This window comes from Barbus barbus (assembly GCF_936440315.1).
Source record: "Barbus barbus genome assembly, chromosome: 41".
Classification (NCBI taxonomy): Eukaryota; Metazoa; Chordata; class Actinopteri; order Cypriniformes; family Cyprinidae; genus Barbus; species Barbus barbus.
The window spans coordinates 4,880,251-4,900,665 of NC_136719.1; the positions used below are offsets into that span (position 1 = coordinate 4,880,251).

At 37.8% G+C, this 20,415-nt stretch overlaps 1 protein-coding gene across 4 annotated transcripts in view; it reads right to left on the reverse strand.

The window, feature by feature from the left end:
- Window positions 1-615: 615 nt before the first annotated feature.
- LOC306860986 (histone deacetylase 7-like) overlaps window positions 616-20,415 on the reverse strand; it is an 87,450-nt gene continuing 67,650 nt past the window's right edge. For all 4 annotated transcript variants that reach the window (XM_079403027.1, XM_079403026.1, XM_079403029.1 and 1 more), the window contains exons 17-26: window positions 18,444-18,551; window positions 16,788-16,843; window positions 15,230-15,317; window positions 14,430-14,549; window positions 14,100-14,197; window positions 6,296-6,414; window positions 6,031-6,164; window positions 5,746-5,827; window positions 4,504-4,642; window positions 616-3,612 (exon numbers count right to left, since the gene is read on the reverse strand). In XM_079403027.1, coding sequence (XP_079259153.1) covers window positions 3,570-3,612; window positions 4,504-4,642; window positions 5,746-5,827; window positions 6,031-6,164; window positions 6,296-6,414; window positions 14,100-14,197; window positions 14,430-14,549; window positions 15,230-15,317; window positions 16,788-16,843; window positions 18,444-18,551 — 987 coding nt within the window. In that variant the 3' untranslated portion in view covers window positions 616-3,569. The remainder of the gene's footprint in view (window positions 3,613-4,503; window positions 4,643-5,745; window positions 5,828-6,030; window positions 6,165-6,295; window positions 6,415-14,099; window positions 14,198-14,429; window positions 14,550-15,229; window positions 15,318-16,787; window positions 16,844-18,443; window positions 18,552-20,415) is intronic.

A 20,415-nucleotide genomic window follows, 5' to 3' on the forward strand; every position in this document is an offset into this window, starting at 1 on the left:
AAAGCAGAAGCCTAAATGTTTTAGAATAAACCAGTTAGAATATAAATAGAAGAAACCAGTGACCAGATGAACCACTGACCAGTATGTGCAATCTTGTGGCTTCAGGCCAGTCATTAATCAAGTATTTCAGATTTCTTTCTTTGTGTGCATGTGCAATATTTAATTAATTAATTAATACTGTTTCATTCTCAGATGCTTCAATAGATGCACGAAACACCTTTGAAAATGTACCATGGCTCCATAACGTTAAACTCAAAATATGGCATCTTTAAACAGTATGAGATGATTTTAGAGTAAGCTTTTTTATTTTGAAGAATTTAGTGGCTTTTCCCAAGTCTTACAAGTTATAACATCAGCAGCAGCAGCTGTTTTGGTGGAAAATGCTGGCATTGTATTCATTTCCAGCAGGGACTATAGTTATCTTTCTAACAGCATTGCTATGCTAAAATAAAAAGAGCATGCTGTAGATCTGAGTGAATATTTCTCAATTAATAGAAAACAAATGGATGTGTGCGAATGGATTTGATTTATTTCTTTCGGCTCGCTGGTATTTGATGTTCAGACAATATAAGCAGTAGAATAGAGCGTACACATAAAAATGACAGCCGAATGAAATTCAGGCAAACAAAAAATGCTTTTCTTTTTAATTAGGAAGATAGAAACAGTACAAAATAGACATTCTTTTCTATACACAGAGAAATAAAAGAAATGGGAAATAAACAAGGGAATCGTTAAGTACATGAAGATTCGAAAACATAATTTCTGTTATGCTTTGTTAAACAGATCCAGTTAGTGGGGTCGACGGGTAAAGTACTTCAAGGCACGTAGGTGAAGTCTTTTGGTCGTAGGAAACTATTTACATTGTCCATACAAGGAATAAATGACTTAAGACGAATTAAGACGGCGCTGGTATGCTTTTACACGAGCGATGACGACAGCACACGCTCTCCATTTTACTTCATAAAGGGTTCGGAGAGACGAGAGAATACAAGCGCTTTGAGAGGTATATCAAAACAGTACAAATGCACAAAGCTATTGTAAAAATACACCACTAAAACAGAACTGTATGTAAGACGCATATCAGTGTCCAAACTGCAACGGAATGTCAAGATCTGTTTGTAGTCACAGTCCCAACAGCCGGTGAAACTGTCGCTAAGTGCTGTCGAATCGTCGCTTACCAAGTCGCTTTCAATTTGTCTGAAGATGAACAGGCATGTTTTGTTGATGGTGAAATGCAAGTGCACTGTTTGAAGTACTATAAATACGCAGCAAGACCGCCGCTAGTTCTGAGCGATTAGCTATGACTTCATTAATGAGTGAACGTCTGCATCTGCTCTATTTTACAACAGTCTTCACGGGGGTCTGATGGGCAAAGCCTACCCAGGGTCTTCATGAAACCTCACAAAACATCGATAAATGCATGGTGCTATTTACATGGAATCATACAAAAGTAGAACTATCCACAGTGGTTTGGTAAAAGGCAAGAAAGGGATGAATTAAAGACTTATTGGTTGGGCAGGTGTTGGGCACTTGTATCTGCAGCATTACAGAAAAATCGCACAAGGAATGCCTCTATTTTTGTTCCACATGTTCGTAATAACAGCAATTTGCCAGGTCACGATTGTTTCTTGAACGCAGGAAAGCATGTTAACATGTGAATTTGGTTGTGAATGCAGAGGTAACGGGTTGTGCAGAGTAACACAAACTCAAAAAAGATTAGATTTGGTCAATGAATATCGATACAAAACTCGAAAGCGAGCCGTCGGGGCGTTCATTAAGCCAAAAGCACAACGAAAAAGTCAAACAAGCACCATGAACTGTGCTACTAGTCAAATGTAACGTCCCAACCGGTGACCATCCAGATGGCATTAACGTTGAGATACTGATACAGCATGTGGTACAGCAATATTTCCAGGGCAGTATTTTTTGCGGTTTGGCCCATCAGGATTACGCAACTAGACAGATTTTTGTTTAGAAATTATACGGTTTTTGAAACAGAACATGCTGATAAGTGGCAGAGTATTTAAAGAGGTTTGTCCGTTTTGGTGTGATATTAATTTTGGTTCATTGATGATGGCGTAAATGTGAATCCCAGCAGCTGAGAGACATATTTAATATCACTATAAACTTCATCCACACAACTGGTGTGAATTACACATCTATGTGCAGGCTGTGGAAAACCGAACGCCATCCAAAAACAATGCATCCCTCGTAAAAAAAAAAAAAAAAAACGCCAGTAAGTGCACAGCAATGAAAGAAAATCATTAGCTGCGCACCAACTTGAGACGTGTCTTCTCCACAGGTTAACAGGCTGGTCATTTCCCTCGTCCAAAACAACAAAGATCAGTGAAAACTACAGACAATTGTGTTATAAAATAATTTTACACACTGCCATTAAAGTGGCTGTGAGACCATTCAAATGTCGTTTTGCGCTTTTGCTTGTGGTCAATCGAGGTTTGATTGTGAGAACAGAACAGACAAAAGATAAGATTGATAGATACACACGCACACACATATAAACATCATATTCAAATTAATTTGGTCTAAAAAGAGACTGAGCTAATTTGCTTTACAGTTAGTCTAGGGAAAGCTTAAGTACTTCCTGTGTCCACGATATTAACAGTACAGTGGTCATAAGGATGCGACGTGTGCACAGTAATATGGGCGTATATGTGTGTTTTTTTGGATGGGTGTGTGCAATAAACTTGCTCATAGCTGGTTTGTCCCTCTGGCCTTTAAAAACATGAGGCATTAAATCAGATACATATAAGTATCTCGAAGTATTCAAGTTTACAGCCTTCATGCTGGGAATGCAGGTAAGATGTAACTGAACTGGACAAGAATGCAACTGTTTTTGTTTCACTTAAAAAAAAAAAAAGAACGTTAAGCGTAAAACTAGATAGAGAATTAGATCTTTCTTCAGAGGTTTGGAAAATTTCACGGTTCACATTATGGAATGCACAGTGCAAAAAAAAAAAAATTATAAAACCCGCAGTTGTCAAGATCGTTTTCTTTTTTTCTTCTTCTTTAGTGGTTAAATTGGTTAATAGTAATGACATCATAGAGTGAAGCCACTTTGTGGTTGCCAGGTGCAAGGAAACCCCTCATTTTCTCTGAGCACAGTCCTCTTGTCAGGGGTCGTAAAGTGGGCTGCCTTTAAAAAAAGTTAAATAATCCTCAACCGTTCCTACAAATCTGCTTTTGCATCTCCAGCTAAGTAAATAGTCTCTTTTGAGGCACTGGAGGTGAATATTTGAACGACTGGAGTCCTTCAGCGCATTCTTTTAGTGAATGTTAAAAACACACTCATGCGTCCTAGTGTGTTTGTTTGTGTGGTACGTGAATGGAGAAGATGACGTGGATCCCAGAGTCCCGGCAGAACTGTAGCTGCGGGTTGTTAGCTTAGCCGCGCTGCACTGGTGGTCAGTGTTGAGGTGCTGTCTTGGGGGAGGGGCCATTATGAGGATGCCACACCCCCTGATGCACTGCTGGTCTTGAGGCACGGCTCATTCACATGGTGTGGAGCGCCATTTGGTACTGGACAGTTTTCAGACGCATAAAGACCTGGTTTAAAGGGAGTCTTCGTCGTGCTCCATGGGTTCATCAGCAAGGCTGTAAAAAAATGAGGTTTTTGTTTAGCATCGAACAACCAGCATTAGGTTTTTACGCTCAAGAATGCAATAAAACTCTGAAGCCCAGCATAGATTAGAAGAGAAACAAGCACCTGTGAAAACATCAGCATAAATTGGATTACAGATTAGCCCCTTTCTGCAAAAACAAAATCCTGTAGAAAATTTGGCTTTACCTGAACTAAACTGAGTAAATTCGGTTGTAGAATGCAGCTGTCATATACTCATATTTTAGTATTATTTGTATGCTATCATAGTTTTATTAATATTTTGAATTATGTATTAGTCATTTATTTATTTTTAATATTACTATTAAAGTTTATTTTTATTTCAGTTTTAGTTTTTATTTCCAGTTCTCATTTTTAATTTCAGTCAAGTTGCCAAGGCACTATTTCAATTTTTTTTTTATCTAATTTTCCAACTAATATTTATATTTCAGCTTTACTTAAAGGTGTCATCGGATGCAAAATTCACTTTTACATGTTGTTTGAACTGATATGCGTCTTGACAGTGTATGTACACAACCACCCTATAATGATAAAATCCACCTAGTGTTTTTTTTTTTTTTTTTTATAAATCCCATTAAATTATAACCCCTTTCTCAAATCAAGCCATTCTCAGATTCTTGTCTGTGTGTTATTTTAACCACAGTATGTTATAGACTTTTCATTAAGACCCTAAAGAATCTTATCGATTTGTTGAAAATGGGCTTCCCCTTTAATACAAATGTTTTAATAGTTTTAGTTAACAATAATAGCCTTGGTCACACTGAAATTTACAGAACAAATTGTGTACAAAATTGAACAGGATTGAGCATTATAGAGTAGTGGATATTATTAATTCCATTTAGCACAATTTCTTCATCAGATCTCACCTTTTGTTGGTCAAGACCCCCACGGAGAGGGACGCCATCGCATTCACTGTATCCGTTTCCTCACAGTCTTTCCTCTGGGCACCCATAAACGACATCCCCACTGTGCCCATCAACGGCTTCAGAGACGACCAATACTGACCTGAGGCAGAAATTTCAGAATTAACAGACAGGACTAAATTGTGACATAATTTGCCATTCTTCAAGTCATTCCAAACTTGTATGACTTTCTATCTAAAGTGAATAACAAAAATAGATATTTTGCAGAATGTCAAAGCTGCTCATTTCCATGCAATGAAAATATAAAAAAGCAATTGCAAAATACTGCATACAACCTGAAGGAAAGACTGAAATTTAAATGGATAGTACTCTCAAAAATGACAATTCTGTCATTATTTTCTCATATTCATGTCGTTCTAAACCTATAAGATGTTTGAAAACAAATTAATTAAAATTAATTTTAATGAAACCTGAGAGATTTCTGTCCTTCCATTGAAATCCACGTAACCAGACCTCTGAAATGTTACAAAGATCATAAAGGCATTGTAAAAGTAATCCATATGAACCAAGCGATTTAATCCAAGTCTTCTGGAGATACACTTTCAGATCACTTTATAAAATTAACAGATTTAATTTAGGCTTTTATTCACATAATTGTTCAAAGCACACACATAGAGCACATCAAATATGGTAAACAGAAGCTCAAATGTGCTTGCTTGATGTGCAAGAGCCAATGAGGTTTCCATGATGTTGGAGAACTATAGCAGAGGGGAAAGATAATGGTGACTTTTTGGTCAGATATTGTATGACCTCATATAGACGACATTTAAAATAATAAAAATAAAACATGCGCTTATTGGACCTCAACTGTATGAATCAATGTACACTTTTGTGGTCAGAAAAAAGCAGCTTGGACATTCTGCATTTCTTTTTGTGTTCAGGTTACAGGTTTTAAAATGTGAATTACGAGTCTCAACAACAATGTTGAAAACTGTAAATAGATGCAGGCAGACAATGTCAGTAGCACACAGAAAGAATGAGAGAAGTAGTGTACGCCACGTAGTGCATCCCATACCGTTGTTTTTATAGGAATATTTTGGCAGAGCAGGAACCATGTGGTGAAACAACGACGATCGTGATTATAATTAATTATAAAAGCATTAAACAAATGTGTGCTACCAGGAAGCCATTGAATTTCAGGATAATTAGAGGCAGACTGGGACGAGAGGAGCAAGAGACACTCACTCTGTATTTGTAGCACTCTCTGGAGTGAAAGCACTCCGTTGGCATTGGCCGTCTGCAGGAGAGTCGACTCAGGAAGAGGCTCCTAAGAGAAAACGAGATGAAAAAGGTTTTTTTTGTTTCTCCTTAAAAACAAAGAGCACGTCATACGACACTTTACCAGAAACGTCATGTTAACACCCTTACATAACAAGAGTGCTGATTATTTGTTACCAGCAATGGTATAACAGGATTATAAAGGTATAAATGAATTCTTGTGATGGTGTTTGCTTATGCATGAAATCTGACCTCTAGTCCCAGCAGAGCACTGACACAGGCCTCAGAAGCATCACATATGGCTGTAAGGTCGTGACCTCCCTCTAATGCTAGAACCACGCGTCCTCCTGCTAACGTCATCAACTGCCGAGTCAAAAAGCCGAAACCTGTGGAGAGACCAATGACAACAATACCATCACAGTACATTTTCTGAGACTGTTTACAAATGTATATAAATTCATTTCAATTTGAAGCCGTTTATAAGAATTTATAGAAAATATTTCAAGAAATATCCTACATTTAGCAGTGACTGTGTATCCTCCCAAAGGAGCAGGGTGTCCTTCTGCAGCGTCAAACCCTGAAGAGACCAACACAACATCTGGGGAAAACTCCTGAGCAATGGGCATCACCACCGTCCTAAACATCAGAACAATGCATAAAAAACATTTGGTTAATGTTATATTTGTGATAGCTGCTCTTAGGCCAATTCACACCACACAGACAAACCCCAACAAACAAGTTGGCTGTTGGATTTAGAATTTTATTAAAAATAACTGTCATGTTCACACTGCCTCAACAAACTTTGAGTCACAGAGACCCGTGTCGCATCGCACCGCATCCAGTGTACACAGCGTCACTGATTATAATTAATAGATTATTATCTCACTGAGATGTGTGGCAAAATCCAAGATGGCAGCTCGTTAGTTTGCTAGTGTTAGTATCTGTCTTGTTTATTTAGATTTTTGTGTTTTAAGTGGACTATTGACACCATAAAATGCGATGTCGAATTTAAAGAATAAAAAAGAAAATAATCTTCTTTATTTGAAACGATCCAGCTGTCGACGCCGTGTTTAATTAGTGAGCTGCGGCCAGCTCGTGCTCTACGGGGATTCAGCATGTTGCACCTGCAGACGGGTGTGTGTCAAGTCATCTCAGCTGTGCGTGATTGTGTGCTGCCATTTGGGCCTGAGTCCTGGAGTTGTAAGCCCACTAAGTTCTGCTTGATCGGGATTTGGATTCACATCTGACTGTTTTTGTTACATCGCATACATATAACTACCAGTCAAGCCGCCCGGATCAAGCCATCTTGTTTGTGCGTGACTGTGTGCTATTATATTATGGAGTATTTCAATCAAGTTGTGGAAGAATATTAAATTCATAAACGGTAAAAAAACATTTACAGAGCTTCCCCCTTGTATATTGACAGACTCTACTAAAATTACAGATAAAAAGCAAATGCTTAATAGTTTTAACAGTCACTTTATTGCATCAGGATCTTTATTTCCAATAAGTAATGATGTGATTTCTTATTTAGAATTTCTTGAAGCTGAACGTAATTTATGGACAAGAGAGTTTGTTTTCCAACAAATTACTCTCTCTGATGCTTTAAAAGAATTAAACGTGAATAAATCGCCAGGTCCTGATCATTGTAACGTTTCCATCGTATAAAGGAATCCAGGACGCCAGGCATAAACAAAAGTTATTTTAATAAGACACACGTTCTCAAACAAAGGTTACACTTCATGACAGGACAAAGACTATAGGGAAACTGAGGACTTTAAAAGGAACCAGAACAAACGAGATAATTAATTGGAACACAGGTGAAAAGACTAAACGATGATTAACTAATAACAGGAAACAAGAACAGGAAGAACCAAATAAGGGCAAAAGGGAACTAAACAGAAACAGACACGTAACAATCATATTGCCCCTCTGTTTTTAAAACTAGTGGCTGATTTTATTTCTCCTCCGTTGACATATCTTTTTAATCTCTCATTAATAACTAATACACTTCCTAAGATTTGGAAATCAGCATTTGTTGTTCCTCTGTCAAAAGGGGGTGATCTTTCTTCAATGGATAATTACCTATATCGAAGCTCTGTATTCTTTCAAAACTTTTGAAAAATCTAGTTAGTAAACAGTTGACACAGTATTTAAATGATTATAACATCTTGTCTAGTAATCAGTCTGGTTTCTGTAAAGTGCTAATACAGCCACCTTAAAAGTTTTAAATGATATCATGGAGTCCTTAACATAATAAACAACATTGTGCATGTCTTTTTATTGACTTATCAAGGCCTTCAATACTGTGGATCACAACATATTATTAGATGGGCTTAGATGGCTAGGATTATCAGAATATGTTATTTTATGGTTCACTGTGTCCAGGTGGAAGGTGTTCAGTCAGATATTTTGGAGGTTGTCAAGGGAGTTCCACAAGGATCTGTGTTGGGACCATTATTATTCAGTATATATATAAATTGCCTTGATTTTAATAATGATAAAGCAAGGTTCCATTTCTACGCAGATGATACTATTGTATACTGTTCAGCTCCCTCTAAGCAGCAATCAGTGACTGCATTACAGTCTGTTTTTGATATTATCCAAAACAAGTTTTGTGCATTGAAGTTGGTTTTAAATGTTGAAAAAACGAAATGTATGCTATTTTCAAATTCTAGAACTTCTTTAGAGAATTATATTGTCCTTCAGACTTCTCAGGGGAGCCAAGTTACCTCAGTGTCAGAGTACAAATATCTGGGTATTATCATTGATAACAAATTACGTTTTGGTTCACATATTAAGTATCTGAGTAAAAAAATAAAGAAGTAGTTAGGGTTTTACTTCCGAAATAAGTCATGTTTCCCATTTAAGGTGAAGAAAAAAATTGTGTCTGCTACATTTCTACCGATTCTCGATTATGGGGATGTGGTTTACCAGCATGCCCCCTCTTCTTTCTTCCTTGGATGCTTTTTACCACAGTGCTCTGAGATTTATAACTGATTGTAAATTTTTAACCCATCACTGTGAATTGTATGAAAGAGTTGCATGTTTGGAAATCATTCATTATGTTCTCAATCAAATTATAATCTCTGTGTGCCCTTGGTCAGAACTGAGCTTGGTAAAACCTCTTTTAAATATGCTGCTGCCTCAGATTGGAACCTTCTCTAAAAGGACATGAAGTTACAAAACTTGGTGTCTTATAATTATTTTATAATATCGCTAGCTCGCGTCTGGTGTAGATGGTGTAGGCCTAAGTCTGATTGGGGACGAAACTGATAATCCTATAACCACAATCAAAATGTAACTTTTATTAATGTCTTTGCATGTCATTCTTTGCCTAAAATGACGGCGAATAAAGCGAAAGAGCCAGTGGGTGAAATAAGTGAAATACGCGCGCCGTCATGGAAACGGTTAGTGGCCACTTCAGAGTTTGTTGTAGTTTGTTGGAAAATAATTTTGCACTGCTCAGACATTCCACGACCCAACAAACGCCGATTAAGCATGTTCAGTCAGGTGAAAAACTCCAACCAACGCCAATAGACGCCGACAGGGGTAACACAGACTAGTTTGTTGGCGTTTATCTGTAATTTAGATTATTATTTATAGTTATACTACGGGGCTGTTGAATGCTTGAATCTGATTGGCTGACGAACGTTCTAAGGTGTGCAATTATTTTCAGGGAAACGCACGGCGAACGTAGTTCCAGGCACCGCATTACATGTCCCTATCACTTCGCCAAATGATTTGCGTTATTTCAAAAGGTCCTTACAGCCTAAAACAGCAAAAGAACCAAAACCCACAATGACACTGGCCAAACAAATATATAGTAAACATAAGGATACAAACAACAAAATTACGTTTTATTATGTACAGAAAGCACTCTCCCGCTCTCTCTCCCTCACAGTTTGCACACACGTTAACAGACAATGTTGTTAGCACTATTCTGACGATTTTAATAAGTACATAAAAACATTTTAACTGAAAAAGTACATGACGTCTCACAAGCGAGGTAACAACAACAGCGCTGTTCGTGAAGAAAGTTAACTTCAAGTTTCACTATAACTAACGTTAGAGACATTGCTGCCGAACACTTTTGAGAGACGCACAGACTCACAGAGGCATCTCTCTCTCTCTCCTCTCATAACTTAGTTATTAACTGCATTAGTCTGCTATCAATGGCTCAAGCCTCCGTTACAGTTTAAAATGACGTTTTGGAATTAGCCAGGGAGGCGTTGGAAGAGATGCGGAAGAAATAATCCTACTCACAATAGCGATTTAAGTAGAAAAACCGGACGAATGCCTTGAAATATATAATCTGATCAATATCTTGAGGTGTGGCAACCGTAGTATAAGCGGAATAATAGACTTTGGTCCGTTGAATTATTAGAAAAATAATGCACACCAGAGGTGGTGATGCGGCCACGACGCGAAGCGGAGTAATAGGTAATAATTCAACGGCCCGTCGTCAATTATTCCTTACATAATCTTCACGCGTTAACCACTGCATCACTAGGGAGTTGAACTCGTTGTTGCTATGAATGTGAATCATCCGATTCATCAAAACAATCCAACTCACAAGAATGATTCGTTCTTGCTTCTCTCTTGATCTCGCCAACCAAAGCCGGGGCAGATGTCAAGATTGTCGGTTAATAACACATTCAATTTTAGTCCATTTCTGGCTTCAGAAGACTCAGAATATAGTGCGTGAGTCACATGGACTGCATTTATGATACTTTATGGTGCTTTTGGGTCTTTTATGAAGCTTGAAAATTCATTGAAATTACATGAAAAAACAAACAAACTACATTCCCTAAAACATAAAACATTTTTGGTCACATTTTATTTTAAGGTCCAATTCTCACTATTAACAAACCATTAACTATGACTTTTGTCTCAATAAACCCCTAATTTCCTTATTAATAGTTAGTAAGGTAGTTGGAAAGTCCAGGTATTGAGTAGGATTGGGGATGTAGAATATGGTCATGCAGAATATGTACTTTATAAGTACTAATAAACAGCCAATATGTTAATAATAGGCATGCTAATAAGCAACTGGTTAACAGTAAATTCATAATACTAAAGTGTTACCAATTTTTCCATGAACTATTCTTTTAAGGGGTCTTCTGGGGCATGACAAATATTTATTATGACACAAATATTTATTATATTTTATATTAGATTGTTTTGTCAGTTTAACATCAGTTCTGATTAAAGCCTTTCCAAAAATGTGAAAAACTTGGCCAAAAGACTCAAAAGAAGAAGTCTAGTGGCTTTCATCTCATATTTGACAAATTCTACAAAAATTAAGCTGGCCGAAGCACAGCGCGACAATCCCAGTGACTAAAGTATTTGAATAAGGTTCTGTTAATAACCGTCTCTCGCTCTCTTCTCCTTCCTCTTTTTCCTCGTCTCTCCCTTTCTTGTGCTCGGAGGACGCCGGCCCTGCCAGCGATTTCGCCTCTTGAGCGCATCACCGGCGAGTTCAAAGCGACCGCCGCTGCATCTGGTTCCCATTTGGAGCTTGTCGTTCTCCTCACGTCACTGACAGCCTGCCATCTGGGAGCCATTTGCCTTAATTACCCAGGATCCTCCACTACTCCCCCCCTCTCCGCCTACCCTCACCGTTGTAACCAACTCCGCCTCCCCTCTAGACCAATAAAACTACCCACGCTCCCCTGTGTAGAGAGGAACAATTTTAGTTTGGGTGGAGGGAAAGAGAGAGAGCGCAGCATTCATTAAAGACCAATAAAAGGACGAGAAAACGTGTACAAGACACAGGAAGTCAAAGAGCGACAGGCTGGTTAGAGGCAGAACATTCCCAAAACGTTCAGTCCTGAAAGATCTTAAAGGTCCTTTTAGACGCCCACCCACTTTCACACAGGGATCCTGGTTAGCGTGTGGTTAGCAATGCCTCCCTGGACCAAAACCAAAATCCCGAAGCAGGCTTCCTTCAAAAAATGCTAAAAACGTTTAATCAAACCACCCACCGGCGGCAATTAAGTGGCATGTGGAAGTGGCCAAGCTTGAGTTTGATCCCAACACAATGAAAAAGCTGGGAATCATTTGAAGCCCTGCAAGCGTTTCAGACTACAATAGACACCTTGACTGGTGCAGATTGGCAGACGGCAGAGGGGGAAGTCCAACTTAAAAGAGTGATCACAATATGATCGGGCGTCCAATTCCTGACAAAATCCCAAAGCTCTCAGTGCAAATACTAGTGCACAAGAATGCAGGAGAGAAACCAATGCAATAATGAAGGACGCCCATATGAAGAAGACCAGGTTCTTTGGCGAAACATGATGGAAGGTCAAATGCTTCTTCCTGAAATCTGACCTGATGATAATCAGGCTATGTAAGGACTTTACAAGACATATAAAGTGCATTGTGGTGGGGTTGTGGTTCAACATCTGGACCGCGGAAGATCTTTGAACAGAAGAGTTGCTGGGTTTGCCAACACCATTGTGTCCTTGACACAACACTTAACACCAGCTTACTCCCAAGACAGCGTTTTCAGTTGTTGTTGCTTGCTGACCACAGACCATAAGGATTCATGCTAAATTATTGTGTTTGCGAAATGAGGTGTGGAAACTAACATGACCATAACAGATATGCAGATTTTTTTATTAGAAACACTGAAACCAAAATTAAAATTTGCATTTAGCCAAAAACCGAAACTGAAGATGAAATTAAAGTTTGGGTAATAAAATTTGAGTAATTGGGTAATTAATCTTGGTATGCTGCTCAAGGCATTATTTCCTCAGGTGATAAATCAAACTGGTTGCATGAACTACTTAGACTAGTTAAAGTTAAAAGGGATGGTTCACCTTCATTTGCTGGTCCCCATTGGGGGGGGGGGGGGGGGGGGGGGCACTTTGCAAGTCAATGGGGACTAGCAACTGAAGGTGAACTATCCCTTTAAAGTTATAGTTCACCCAAAAATGAACCAAACAGTTGTTGGTCCCATTGACTTTCATAGTAGGGAAGAAAATACTATGGTCAATGGGGACCATCAACTGTTTGATTACCAGTGTTGTTCAAAATACATTCTTTTGTGTTCAACATAAGAAACTCATACAGGTTTGGAGCGACATGCGGGTAAATGATAACACACTTTTTGGGTGAACTATCCCTTTTATAGCCCTGTTCATCCCAAGAATAATAATATAATTAAAATTAGTGTCCAGACCAAGGCACAATTAACGTTCTGTTTATTTTAAGCATGCGTTGCAGTTTTGTCATCTGCCGCTTTAAATGCTTGAGCTGTTTAAAGCAGGATGGATTCTGATTGGCTGTCAATGTTTTTATCATTCATCAACTGAAAAAAAAAAAATAAATCCTCTGAAAGTGATTCCAAAGATAATTTTTCTTCTGTACCATTATAGTTGTAGTGTGGTCTTGGCTATTCTTTTACATTTACAACAATTTTAGAATGATTCAGAGCAAACTATAATGCTATTATTAACGCCCCCTTGGTGTGAACGGGCATTAAGTCCTCTAATTGTTTTCTTTAAGACTTGTCATAATGTTTTTTTTACATCAGTTATATAACAAAGTAGATTGATCTAATTTGACTAACTGCTAGTTTGCTCGACTACTTCTTAACACGATGGCTATGTTTATGTAACTGGCTACTGTTGAAATAACTCTTCGGCAATAAGCAATATTTCAGCTGAATTTTTTTTTGCATATTTCTAGCATCAATTTTGGTCATTGTGAAGAGTGTCCACACTGCTCACGTTTACTTCTTTTAGCGTATCCATGTTTTGTGCATACAACAGACACGGACACAATCAAAGCATGCTCATTAAATGCCACAATTTTGTTAAATGGTTTCGGCCCTCCAAAAACTATTTCGAGCAAAACCAAAAATGCATTTTTTGCTGCTTGGCTGAATATTTTTGGTTGCCGGAATTCAGGTGCATTACAGATTTGTATATTATTACTAGACCTTACCCAAACCCTTCAGTCAGCAAATTCATTTCATTAAATAATCACGGTATCTTCCAATTTATCCACTTATTATGAAACCAAAAGCATTTGTGAAAATGGATCCATATATCAGGGATGTCCAGTCCTGCTCCTGGAGAGTCACTGTCCTGTAGAGTTTAGCTCCAACTCTAATAAAACACACCTGAACCAGCTAATCAAGGTCTTCAGGATGACTAAAAAGTTCCAGACAAGTGTGTAGGAGCTAAACTCTGCAGGACGTTGCCCCTCCAGGAGCAGAATTGGACACCCCTGGTTTGCACTCAGTACTGTCCCTGTTGAATTGTTCCCCTCAGTTAGTTTAAATCAGCAAATGAACCAAGTGTAACTAATACCTGAAGGCAGCCAGGTACTCCGCATCGCCCATGGGAGGTTCCAGACCACCGGTCCACGCCACATTAACGTTGAAACCCTCACCGGCACCAGAACCCACCTGGGACAAATCAAACACGGCACTGCTGTTAAACACTGAAAACCCTCCTCTTACTGTGATCCTTTTGTGCTAAAGGCCATGATGCAACCAGTTCTAGTTTGGAACACAGTTGCGCAAGTGTGACATATTGAAACCCTTGAGTCGAAGAGTTTTTTGTGGGCTTATAGTGTTTCACAGCAATAAACAAACCAAGGAGTGTTGTATTTGCTTGTATGTTTCTCTGCGTACTAACCTCCGCCGGTCCACCACTCCCGGGGAAGAAGTTTCCATTATCATAGCGATGGAGAGAGATGTAGAGGACGCTGGGGTCATTGTAGAAGATTTCCTGGGTGCCGTTGCCATGATGAACATCCTGAATGATTGATGAAACATAATCAGTTTACATAATCATTTACATTAAGATGTTTAACATGTGTTAGCTTTTAATGGATGTTGTTCAGTTAACATTAGCATCACCTTTGTTTTTGGTCTATAAGGACAAAAAAGACCAAAATCTGGAAGTGATTTGATTCAGTGACTGATAAGCTCAATCAATTCAGCTTGTTAACCAATACGGTTTAGTAACTCAGATTCAAATCAGTTCAATTGATTCATTAGAACAATATGTTGAAACAGGCTTTACTCAAATATCCCAGAATAATTGAAGCGTTTTTGCAGTAATCATTTAGCGTTGATGGCCAACGATACATACATAGTGTACTGGCGATATATTTGTTATAAGAGAATATTAGTCATTTTTTTGCTGATCTAATCTACCACTATTTGATATTTAATTGAAATAAATTGTTCTCTATTGTCATACTGTATGTCACACTGTTGTGCTGCATTTGCTAATAAACTCTTGATAGCGGTTTTATTGTATTAATTTGCATAATAGGGATAGTGTAAATTGAACAGACATAATAGTATGGGTTTCCATTATCAGCCATCACATCAGTTATTGGTCACAACATGAAACTAATTAAGTGCTTATTGGTATCTGCAAGAATTTGCATCTCTAGAACTAAAATTGGCTGAGTTTAGAGCTCTCACCCAATCAACGATGAGGATTTTACTGGCGCTGAGCTTCTGCTGGAGCTGCTTAGCAGCAATCGCCACTGAGTTGAAGAAACAAAAACCCCTGAGAGAGAGAAAGAGATAAAGTAAGGCATCCAACCACATTAAATGCCAGAGGATTTGGAAACGGAACAACAAAACTATGTAGTAAGCAAACAAATATTCTCATGCAACTGAACTCAGCGGATCTGCTGTTAGTATTTTGAACTATAACTTCTTGAGCTGATCTAAAAGCATTTAAATACTGTCCATATACACAAATAATAAACATGTGGAAACTTCCAGCAGATGATTAGATATGCACTGGGAAGTAAGGGAGCGAGGTGAAACGCTGAGAAATATGGAAAGAGCGAACTCAGCAGGCTAATAACTGCTGAAATAAATCAGCGACTTTCCTCCCGCTCCCTCCAAACCTTCATTATCAAGCCATAAATATCCACACACACACAGACAGGCATGCTGACGCTGCACACACACGCTGACAGAGTGCACATGTGCAAACACAACACCCACGTCACACAAACACACCGCTCGAATACACACACCAAAACATGCCATCAACACACATGTACAGGAAGAAGAATTTCACTTCATGACCACAATAAACAGAGCCAAACTCACATGCACAACATACTCTATACAGGATTATTCTACTTAACTAAAACTAAAACCATTACATTTTTCTTTATGAACAATAAATGTGAAATACAATAAAATAGTTACACTTTATTTTAAGGTCAAATTCTCGCTATTAACAAATTATTAACTATGATTTTGCTTCAATAAAATCCTAATTTGCTGCTTATTAATAATTAGTAAGGTGGTTGGCAAGTTTGGGTAGGACTAAGGATAGAATAAGGTCATGCAGAATATGTGCTTTATAAGTATTAATTAATAAACAGACAATATGTTAATAACAGGCATGCTAATAAGCAACTAGTTAATAGTGAGAAATACCAATTTAAAAAAATAAAAAAACTTTTGGTAACACTTTATTGTAGGGTCTGTTAACTAGTTGTTATTAGCATGCATATTACTAGAATATTAGTCATTTATTAGTAGTACTTATATTAATGCCTTATTCTGCATGACCTATTTCTACCCAATACCTAAACTTAACAACTACCTTACTAACTATTAATAAGCAGCTAATTATGAATTTATTGAGAGGAAAGTCATAGTTAATAGTGAATAAGTGTTCCCCATTCTAAACTAATATTAATCTCAATGATCATAAAAATAACTCTATAACTATATTACCAACTACCTAGTGCCTATATTTATTATTAATAATAATTTATTTAATTAAATTAATTTTACTTATTTTATTTTAATTTGCATTTCTTTTATGCATTTCTTTTATCTGAAGAACTTTATAGTAAAGCAGACAGAAAGTCACGCAGCAAGAGAGATAAAGAAACGATAGAAACATGACGCAGGCCAGATTCGAACCTGCAACCACCACTAGACGCACATCCTTAAACTCGAAAAAATGATGTACAGAGGCATTTGTGTATGTAATAGGCAGACTTACATGGGGTTTGACGGGTCTGCGTGATGTCCTGGTGGCCTAACCACAGCAAAGCCGTTCTGAAACATTGAAACCAACATGTCATTAACTCCGCATTTACCAGTCGCCTCTCACACAGAAACCATGCTTTCACCAAACTGCTTCAACAAGCAGGCCTCCGCTTTCAGTTATAGCAATAACGCCGTTTCCCTGAAACATCCCCTATAACCTTCATTAAGTTTAATTACCAGCAGGGGACTCGAGTGATTGAACTATTCTTTTATGGTCGTTACAGTTTTCCACGTCTTAATCAGCTTGATCTGGTCGGTTTGCTACTTGGTTAATTTTTATTTGACGCAACGGTAATTACAAAGACCCTCTGAAGGAAATGAGTACTTGATTCTGATTGGTTGACACACGGTCCAAGAGTTTTGACTGAAGATCCATTTGTGTCATGTCAGAACTACAATAAATAGTTATAGAAGACTCATTTCATGTAATATTTTATCAAAATGCCAAAATGCTACGCATAGTTCTGTTTGATGTGCTGTTTTACTATAGCCAGCGGTAGTTGCTGTGGTTTCTTTTTTCAGTGCATTGTGAGAGGTAAATGAATGCAAAGCATTTCACTCTGGAGCTTAAGTTCTCTGTCTAAGGAAGTAATTATCTCAGAGTTGTCATCTTGTAATTATGGTCATTTCAATGCAACGTGAACATGCATAATATTGAAATTTCTATAACTGCACAGCCAGTGTTGGTGCGTAGCAGATGATGCCCCTAAATGCATTTTTCAGTAGCATGAAAGTTTTATTGAAATAGTGAATCAAAATAGCAACAAGCTACTTTTTCCAACAAGTTGCATTGTAGCGTGACAAAACGCTAAATCGCTGTTTTTAATCACTCTGCATTTCTCATGCAGCTTTACAGCAGAGCAAGCTGAGGAAATAAAGACACTCTGTCCTCATACTTACTGAAGTCGGAATCATTTTAGCGAATCAGTTTGTTTGAATGCTTTCACTGGTCACATAAATGATTCAGTGATTCATTTTGACCCTTACACTGAAATATTTAGGCTACTGACATTTTTCACATTGCAATGCATTCTTTTTCTTTAATATTGATGGTAATTTTGTAGCTGACTATTTTTGTTAAAAAGTTCTATTCTAAATTATGAGTATTTTGTAGTTTCAAAGTAGCTTTATTAACGCTGTGCACAGCTATGACAGAGTTCAGTGCTTGTTTCAGCTCTAGTAACGTCAGATTGGGCTGTTTCTTAGTAAGATACTTAACCAATGGTGTAAGAAAGTTGCCGCACAACTGAAAAGTACTGGGCACTGTGGGCAGTCCCTTTAAAAGGACAGCTCTGTACCATATCTTACCCCTAAAAGGTGCATATTAGTACCTTAGAGAAGTAATATATACCCTTAAGACACTACTATGAACTTTTTAGGGGTAAACAAGGTGCAAAGAATGTTCCTTTGCTGGTAGTGCCACAGACAAGCTGCTGCTACATGAGTGTATGTACATGTGGACCACGGAATGAATGAAAATGAATGCATTAATAGCACAATGTTTCATTGTCAGTTATTCTGTACTTATTTTATCTAAGAAGCAGAATGTTGACCTATTAAAACCAACAGTCCATAAAAGAGTAAGTTTTGGATTTTGTTTTGTACAGACCTTGAGCTCTCCTTTACCCACTCTGAAGGCCAGCTCCGTCACGCTCCCAGCCGCCATGCGGGACGCTGTGGACGTGTGCATCTCGTTCCAGATGGTGTCGTTGTCCACCTGTCGAAATACAAGCATGGTCAGCAAATAGCACAGGTGAAGCCTACAAATCTGTTGATTTAGTTTAAAAAAAAACAGTTTTTTGGTTATTTACAGCATTTTCATGGGTTTAAAGCAAAAGATTTTTGTTATAAGAGACAATAAAAACAAATGTGTGCATCAAGACCACTCCTTTTCTGGTAAAACAAAAAGAAATGAACTTGATTTTTTAAAAGTCATCCAATTTGCAACAGATGAGAATGTAACATTTTTAACTAAAGGTCATTGCACACTGAGTCCGGAATTTTTGCATGCATTTTTCATTTTTTTCGTATTCCCCATCCTTTCCTATGAAAATGCATGCTACGGATGCCAAAACGCAGAAAATCGAACCTGATCTGAATTTTTTTTGACGGACGAAAGTTGCGGAGGCAGTGTGCAAACGTGATTGACTCAACGTGGGGTCGTATTTATTTTTTAACGTGCAAAAATTTCTGACTCTTAACTCTGAATTACTCTCTCGTAATTTAAACCACAAAATAAACTTCATTCCATAAAATATGCAAAATGAACTATGCAAAAAGCATTTCGAACATCTCTTTTATAACACTCAAAAAATAAACATAGTTCACTCCTCATGCATGTTTTCATCAAAAACACAGGTTGGCCATCCGTTGGAATATTAGAACTAAAAACATCGATGTAACACTCTCATGAGCATCATTCACTTCACTGAATACTTGCCACAGGCTAAGAAATAAATAATTATTATCTTATCTGTTTTCAAATCAATATCATTTGAATCATAACAACTAGTATTTGCTAGTATTTACGAGAAGCAGAGGTCCAGCGACTACATGCATTTCCTGGAAAACCCACACTATCGGATGTTTTGACTACACCATTGCTTTCAAAGAAGAAAAATAAAATAGCGGCCTGAGCGGCTTCAACATGCTGTCTGTCAAAGACGATAACATACTTAATACATAATGCACTCGAGTATAAATGTGTTCTTCCCTTGCAGAAATTGAGGTGATTCAACTTCTCAGTTGTTTAAAAGATTAAGGCAATTTCAAAGTTTGATCCAAAGTCGTTTAATTTTCCAAAATATGATACACTTTTACATTATTTGTTACATTTAATTACACCTTTGCAGATTTTGAGTCATTTAATCCACTTAGATATAACCCCTCTGCTTTGCTCCAGTGATTTATGTGCATTTAAATCCGAGTTAACACTTGATTTTGTGAATGTTTCACAGTTTTTTGCAGCGAGTAGGAGCCTCCACCCAAGCCCTGGCTCACGTTATCCTCAGCGCTGCGTACATGACAAATAATCTATGTCAGTCACACATTCCGCCAGAATAAAATGATGTAGCTGAATTGTCTTGGCGTACATTAGCACATTTATCATTATGACAGCCGTGATCAACGTTCATAAATCTGCAAAGCCGCAAACAGCGGTTCAACTGAAGGGCACGGCTGCATGCCGCGTGACGGGCACATACAGCAAACTGATGCAATAGAGATGTGCTCGTCAACAACAACAACCGCAGACGACAAGACGAGGTGGAATCTCAACTCGTACTTTAACCATCTCAGTTTTAATCCACAATTTAAACCAATCAGTAAACTGAGCGTAATCCTATTCTAATGAATGAATAGCCAGCTGTATGCTTTCAAACAGATGGTAACGCTGGAGAATTATGACGAAACATGTTTATCCAACCATATTTGTATAAAGATCACTCATGCGTGCTAAAGTATTTAGATGCTTATTTTTGTTGTAAGCATCCACAAGGCGAAGTGTGTGTTACAAATTACAGAACATAAACTACATTTCAAGAATACACTAAAAGAAAGAGGCTGGAGTGACCAAAACTATA